This window comes from Ciona intestinalis, chromosome 13 (genome assembly GCF_000224145.3).
Source record: "Ciona intestinalis chromosome 13, KH, whole genome shotgun sequence".
Taxonomy (NCBI): Eukaryota; Metazoa; Chordata; class Ascidiacea; order Phlebobranchia; family Cionidae; genus Ciona; species Ciona intestinalis.
Window position 1 is genome coordinate 1,385,946 of NC_020178.2, and position 7,908 is coordinate 1,393,853.

A 7,908-nucleotide genomic window follows, 5' to 3' on the forward strand; every position below is an offset into this window, starting at 1 on the left:
TATGTCTTAATTTAGGCCATTATACGAATGAATGACATTTTTATATTCTCGCGTTGCGGTTCTGCTGCAGAAGCTGTCCAACACCGGTGTTTTGTTCCATACACCCTGTGCCTGCTTACGAGTTACCCTGTATATTAGTTTGTGGTTTAAGTGTCTTCCACAAAGACACAGCCGCTGTGCAGCGCCATCGGACTGTGACGTTATAAACCCTATAGTTACCTTTCTGGTAGATTGTCTTCGAACACTTCCGCGGCCGTCGTTGTCCAGTTCTCATGACGTAACAATGCAGCCACGCAGTTCCCGACTTGTGTTGCGACAGGTCCAGTTCTGATCATTGTGTTGTCTGTTGGCTCATCCTCGTACGGTGTCTACGTCACAATGCACATTAGCAGTGATAATGATCGCATTATTGCATTGATTATCATGTAATAGGGCCCATTGTGAAGTCATAGCATGTTAATATTAGGTACACCACCATAACTTTCCAGAAAATTGGGCGATAATAAATTAAATTCGTCGATATTAAAGTCGTGAGCCACCCGATTTCATGTTTGGCCAACTTTTCAAAACAAACGACCTGTTTTTGAACAAGAATTTTTCCCTTTTCTCCGAAACCAGACAGGTAACGGTGCCAAAGAACACAGAATCAGGACGCTCGTGTATAGGGGGCTTTAATTGCACAGAATTATGTCTGAATATAATACGTGATTGAATTTAGGCCACTGGTAAAATTCCAGTATTTTTTTGCCAAAAACTCCGTTTTAAACAAGGTTTTCCGAGTTAGTGCAAAACAATAGAAAAAAAAACTTTTTAATTTGGAAATGTCAGCCGATAAACAGTATAAAAACGCATATTTCGATCGCTCGGTTTCATCGTTTATTACGAATTTTAGCCTCAAAACATGATATAGGTTGATTAACTTGAAAAAAAGAAATAAAACACATTTAACAATCGCCGCAAACCAAAATTTCTCTAAATATTTGTTCTGTTTACCACAAGACCTGAACGCGCGCCAAATATTTTCGATTTTACAGAATCATGCTCGATTTGATTTTCCTCCTCGTAGAATCGCGTAGCGTTTGGTTCGATTCACAACAAACATTCAAAGGCCGCCAAAATCGGCTCAAATCCTCTTAAACAGAGCAACCACGATAAAATTCCGGAGATCCGAAAAGAACGTTCGAGTCGGCCGATTTTCGTTGATTTTCCAAGCATATACTACACACACCTGCGACGTTGGTATCGTATCTTGTGGCCTATAGGTCAAAGTCTGCATTTTCTGTTTATTAAGTTCATAATTCTCTATACACAAGAACATGAGTTCACCGCGGTTTTAAAGCCGACCGTTGCTCTCTTGTTGTTTTCACCTATATTTACCAGGTTCAGTTTTACAACTTTAACGTACACCGCTCAAGCTCGTTTTCGTAACCAACCCATTCTAAGCTTTTTTTTCTCCTCACCCGTACAGCAACCACCAGACACTTGCCTCGCTTTGATTGCGCCGTAAAATAATTACCGCAATTTGGGCAGGGGCAATACATTATAAATTACAGTACAAGGCAGAATAACGTTCGTAAAACAGCAGCAGTAAATAGCTACTGTCGTTACGCTATTACTTTACACCAGCGGTACTTTTTAACATTAAATTCGCCCAAACATTAACAAAAAGCAAAGTAAAGCTTTGGCGGCCTGATTTTCTAAGTCGCATTTTGCACAACTTAACATAAAATTAAGGCTGCCGTACTACGCCGCATAAAATGAGGACTTATTGTATATGTTTTGGCTAAAACACCTCTAAAAGAACGTTGTTAAGTGAAAAAAAAGATTAGGAAATATGTGATACTGTGTGCTAACGGTATCCAAATTATCCCGTACTGCTATATATGCTTAACTTATATGAAAAATCTTGTACGATCTCGTAGCGTATTTTCTTAATGTTTTCCACATCGCAGATAAAAGCCCGCACCCGCGCACAACTGTTTGCTTGTACAGCGTCATTTATATAACATTACAACAGCATCCTTTGACCCTTTGCACTCTATAACACCTGTGTTATTACTTGAATGAAATAGAGTTTTTCTCCAATCTAATCTCGCCACTTACCAATTCTAAGGGTCTGCCCTGGATCGTCAAACCGCGCAAAAAATTCGTGGTTTATTTAGCTTGTAGCTTAACAAGCGAGAAACGCCTGTAGATAACCATAGCTTTATAATTGAACGCTTTGGTTCGCGAGCGTTGCTTTGAATTCTATGAATTCATAAAAGATTGTAGCTTACACATACGAAGTTCCGTGTTCTCACTGCAGTCTAATTATCAATGCGAGCAATACAAGTAGAGCCTAAATATCAAGTATATGTCTTCTCATACATGTTCAATGTTTAATCAATTATTCTGCGCCCACAAAGTGACAATTATTTGCTCTGCGGTTGTAAATATAAGTGCCACTAAATTGCCGCTGCCGCCTGGTAGTTACACCCTCCCTTATAACCCGTTTTTAATGACAAGCATGAAAGCGAATGAACGAAAATTAATTATGGCACAAAATCTGAAAAAAATCACGATTTCTTCAATTTCTGGGGTGGGGTTTTTTTACCGCAAATATTTTTTTGGGTTATATTGTCTTTTCGTGCCACCCTCATGTTTAATCTCGAATATTTACAACCTTATGGTTGCCACACAACATGGTTGTTTATATGATGTCTATGTTAACCTTTAACGACGTACGCTCATATTGGTGTTTTCGTCATCACCTGTTTCGCCGGAAAAAACGTGCTGAAACGACCGCCCCGTAAAAACGCCACTTCCTTACAGCATATGTTGCATGCCATAGAAACCATATTTTACGACAACAACAAATAGAAATAATTAACAAATATTCCGCACGTAACAAAATAGGTAACTTTTATATTTTTTGGGTTTTAAAACATTTTTTTACAAAACGGGTCGACAAAAAATAACACAAGCAAGAGCCTTGCCCCAACCAAGTATAAACTTACCCTCAGTCCCGCTGATATGGCTCCCGGTGTAAAAGTCAGGATATCCCAATGCGCCGTAAACGATACGACTCTCGCCATTGAATAGGCGTCCATCGGCCCTATGAGGACGGTCATCCTATCTTTCATCATTGCGTCCACTGAGGCTATTTGGGAGAGTCTGTGACGACAAAATGGCGCTTGTTACATTATGTGACGTCATAATATAAGTTGGTTTGACATGTATATATATAGTGGGGTGGGTATGGGACACCGGTTCATTTGATTTTCTCGCCACATTTGGTAGTAAACAAAGAACATTCTAAGATTTATAAGACTGTATCCTCACGACTCCCATAAACCGTTGTTATTTGTTTAAAACGCGATCAGGATGTTTTGGATATTATGTGTCAAAGGTGTCCCGTCTCCCCCACCCTACTATATATACATAACTTTAACATCTGCCTCGGAAAAAAACACGCTGCGTAATATAGGCAGGTGACACTTATATAATAGCGCATACATTATGTTATACATTTTACTGTTCACGCTTTAATCAAATCGTTAAATTTTACTCTATTTGTTTCGCAAATAGCTCCGCCCGTTATGCCAAGAATTAGCATCAATTTTGCCGGAAAATGTTTATCAATTTCCCGCAGAAAAGTCAACTGTACCCGTTGGAATAAATCAACATTGGAATAAACTCAACGGTGGTATACCAGAGGAGCTAAAATTGTCTATATTACGTTATGCCTGCTTGTCGGAATAATCAAAATAATCATTTAGGTGGATACTTAAATGATTTTTTTTTAATTTAAAACTTTTATAAAGTCTGAGATAATGGGTTCAAACCCAGGGCCGGCAAGTTAAACTAACTCACCTTGAAGACGCTCTCCCAACTCTATTACCGGAATCATAATACTTGAGATTTATCTCATATCCGTCCAAAAGTCCGCTTGTGTTTTTTATCTTTTCCAGTGCGATTTCCAGAGCTGGTTTAGCAAACATATGTGACCAGGGGTACAACCAGTGGCCATGAGACAAGCATTTGATGTCAGGTACTCGGTTTTCGTCGACGCAATTATACATATAGTCGCTTTCCCCATACATAGGCGCTGTAGAATCGTAGGCATAACTTGTCGCCGCTGTCGTCCCCGGGCCCGACTCCATTTCGTTCATCTCCGCGGGAAAATGGTCCTCCAATCCCGGCGTGGAGGTCGGCCCAGACTCGTAACTGTAAACGTCATAGTAATCTTTCGGGTCCACCCCATCCGGTAGCGGCATCGCGTCCGCCACTAATCGTTCAAAAGAAACAATCCCCGGAACCATGATTGTTATGTTTATCTGCTTGCATTGTGACGTAGTAATGTTCAAAATAATCGCAATTATTAAGAAACGCATCATTTTTCTGAGCCACCTGAAAAACACAAAAGAAACGGTGACCCTGCAGGTAAACGAATACAATAATAATAATTGCAATTATTACGAAACGAATCAATTTTTTTAAACTTTTTAAAAATTATTCTAAAAACTTAAAACAACTTAACTGAAATTCGCGTTTTCGAAGCTGACCGCTTTTAAACGCCTCCTGTTTTACAACGTCTCGCTCAAGGCGAGTTACAGAATGCGCTGATCTTGTTGCAGCGATCGCTAATATTCTATTCACAGAAGAAGGTTCTATGACGTAGACAATGCTCGCGTTCTAAAATTCGAATTTTCGTTGATTGTTCGAATAAACAAATCTTTTCTAGAAAAAAATCAGTCTAAGAAAATCTTCATTTATTTTGAAACAATAACGTTCCATCAACGATCATAACGTAACTATTACCTTTATCAGACAATTCTGGTTGGGGTAAGATGGTTTATGTTTCATTTTTTAATTGTCCCATTTGGTAATAAGCAAAAAACATTCAAAGGATTATAAAACAGCATCCCCATAACTCTAAAATATTGTTGTTGATAATTGTTAAAAATTATGAAATATGGGATATTATTTGCTAACGGTATTTTTTTACCACAAAAGTAATATATTTGGCATTTGTCTCTCCCATAAATATAGCAATGTTACTTCACGAATACGTGACAATGTTGGGGTAATAGGCCACCTCTGGCCGAACTCTCAGGTCCCATGGCATGTCACACTACAGCACTTCGCCCACGTAGAATAGAATCCACAGCAAATACAATGTTAGTTCGTAGGTTCAATCTTTTAAATTACGCGAATCGAAAATCCGAAATATCAGAATGAATAATTTATATTTCCGCTTTTTCCGTTAAATCAATGTTGGCGGAATTTGTTTTCCGTCAGACGGTAATTACATTAAGTCTCCTCAAGAACGGATATGCTTTGCTTGTGTCGTCATAGACGTATTTTTGGAAGTGAAATAGTATTTTGTTACGTAACAATGTTATGCCAATAATAAATTCAATTTGGGCGGATGCTAAAATTAACTTTAATTCGTCATAATGAAAATAGAACAATAGTCTTTGTTTGGTGACTTCGCCGCGATTTCTAACGAAAGGATAAACATACCTATATCACGAATAAAGTATTAACCAATACTAATAATCGGCAAAACGACGGTCGTTAATGCCTGCTATTGATAAATTTAATACAAGACTCGTGTTTAAGTGACATATATGCAATTTAAAATGGTTTAGCGACCACACGTATATAACAACCCTATAGAGTGAGAGTCGCGGGAATACAGTTATATAATTCTGTAAATATTGTTTGTTTGCTACTGAATGGGACGATAAAAGAAAATGAAAACCATCGCTTTCCCCGGCCTATACTATATATATATACATCATCGGTATTCTAATTTAGTATATTCGTCACAATAAAATAAACCAGGAAAACTCGGAAATTGCTTCAAAAATCTTGTTGTTTTTTGAACTCTTTATTTTTAGTTTCGTTTTATACAGAATGGCCACAAATTTCGCGGAGTTTTAAACCATAAGCTTAAACAGAGTCGGAATTATATAAGCTAATATAACAACGAATCTGGTTTGTGAGTCAGACTTAATCGGTAGCATTCCCGTACTTTGACATTTAACTTTCTTAGCAACCTAAGCGGTGTAGTAACATGGTTGTAATTTTCCGTGAAAGGATTTAACAATATGGGTAAATTCATTTCGACGTATGCTGTGAAACTTAAATTGCAATGAATTTAATTGCTTTGCGAGGCAACGACAGTCGTTGTAACACGGGTGTTCTGTTTCATACACCTCGTGCCCGCTAACGTCACGTAACCCATAGTCCAAAGAGAACTATATTTAGGGCAGAAAGCTTGGGTGTTTGAAAGAGTAAAACTAATTTGGTCATATGCAAATGCAGTTACAGTGCAAGTTTGTAAAAGTTCGTTAGTTTTAAATACTCAAAGCTTTTATTTAGCCCTTGATTGGATCATGTAATCATGTATGTAACTTTGCGAGTGATTTTTCTTGAAATAGGTAGTTTATTAGTGTATGTCCAATAATTTGAACAACCCATTAGTGACTACTAAGTTATAGCAATAGTCGTTTGTGTCTTCCAAAATCCATATACGCCCACAATGGAAGCAGCGACGACCCGCACTCGTAGTCGATTGCATAGGCCAAAGGAAGGTCCGCTAACCACCGTGCCTTGGCGTCGGACTAAAATACAGTTCAGTAGCGGCAGCCTACGGCGCTGGAATGATAGACAAATGAAATGTCGTTTTGTTGCTTTGGTTATGCAGTATTTTTACGAATTTGAAAATAACTTTTTCTTATAAAGGTTGTAAAAAGTAAACTTCATACGCTATAAAATAAAAGTAGGCCCACGTTTACGTTATAAACATGTAGAAACTGTAACAACAAAAGTATGTTAGTGGTTTAAGCTTTTTATTTCTCATGCTATACATGTGGTATCGTTTTAATTTTAAAAACTGTCACCAAAATAATTTTTGCCTTTGCACTTTATTTTTTAATAGTTTAAGGTTTTGCTCTCTTATTATGGCGCGCTTGACTCAGCGAAATGTACAAAATATGACAGTGCACATTTCAGCACGTAGTTATTTACAACGAATTATTAAAGTTACCAAGCATACTTTATCGCATTTTATAGAGTTACGTTACATATTTTGCTAGCTGAAATATAATATAACGTCAGTAAATGAAATAATATTGTTTTTCATTATTATAGCTTGTATAACTAGTTACTTTAACTTGATTTGGGTTTTTATTTAACGGTTTGCATATTTGTAATCTAACTTAAAATATAGTTACTGCTAAAAGATAAATTCTGCCTTTTGAAAGCAAATAATTATTTATATAAATAACATGGAGCTATACAGAGAAGACGGAAAAAATTTTCCGCTAGGAGGCGATGACAAATTCGTTTCTCTATTTTATGGGGAGCAGTTAGTTTCACGGTTTATACACATAAGATATAAACCCCTAACCCCTAACACTAACCTCTAGCCCCTAACCCCTAACACTAACCCCTAACCCCTAACCCCCAACCCCCAACTCCTAACCCCAAACTCGTCAAACAAAAAAAACTTGAAAAAAAATATAAAAAAAGTATTCCACTGTGCGGGACTCGAACCCGGTAAAAATGAAACAAAGAGACTTTACGACCGCACGCAAACCGCTACACCACAGACTCGACGACAGTCACCCCAACGAAAGAGCGTATATAACCGACCTAATGTGGGAAATATGTTCTCACTAGTGTTTTATGTATTTAGAAAGGTATTTTTATTATTTAATTAATTTGTTTTACACTTATTAACACTTTGTAGTGCTGTTTTGTTCGTTTTTCCGTATTTTTTAATTTAAATAATTACCGCCTCTAGCGGAAAATTTTTTCCGTCTTCTTTGTATAGTCCCATGTATATAAATATAATACATGAAATAATAAAGTTTTCTATTATAACTGCAATATAAAAACAACTGTTTTATTTTAGAA

At 37.2% G+C, this 7,908-nt stretch overlaps 1 protein-coding gene across 1 annotated transcript in view; it reads right to left on the reverse strand.

The window, feature by feature from the left end:
• The window catches only part of LOC100177915 (atrial natriuretic peptide receptor 1-like), a 31,670-nt gene extending 27,244 nt beyond the window's left edge, over positions 1-4,426 (reverse strand). The window contains exons 1-3 of the mRNA XM_002124164.5: positions 3,853-4,426; positions 2,997-3,153; positions 220-368 (exon numbers count right to left, since the gene is read on the reverse strand). Coding sequence (XP_002124200.4) covers positions 220-368; positions 2,997-3,153; positions 3,853-4,376 — 830 coding nt within the window. The 5' untranslated portion in view covers positions 4,377-4,426. The remainder of the gene's footprint in view (positions 1-219; positions 369-2,996; positions 3,154-3,852) is intronic.
• Positions 4,427-7,908: the final 3,482 nt, after the last annotated feature.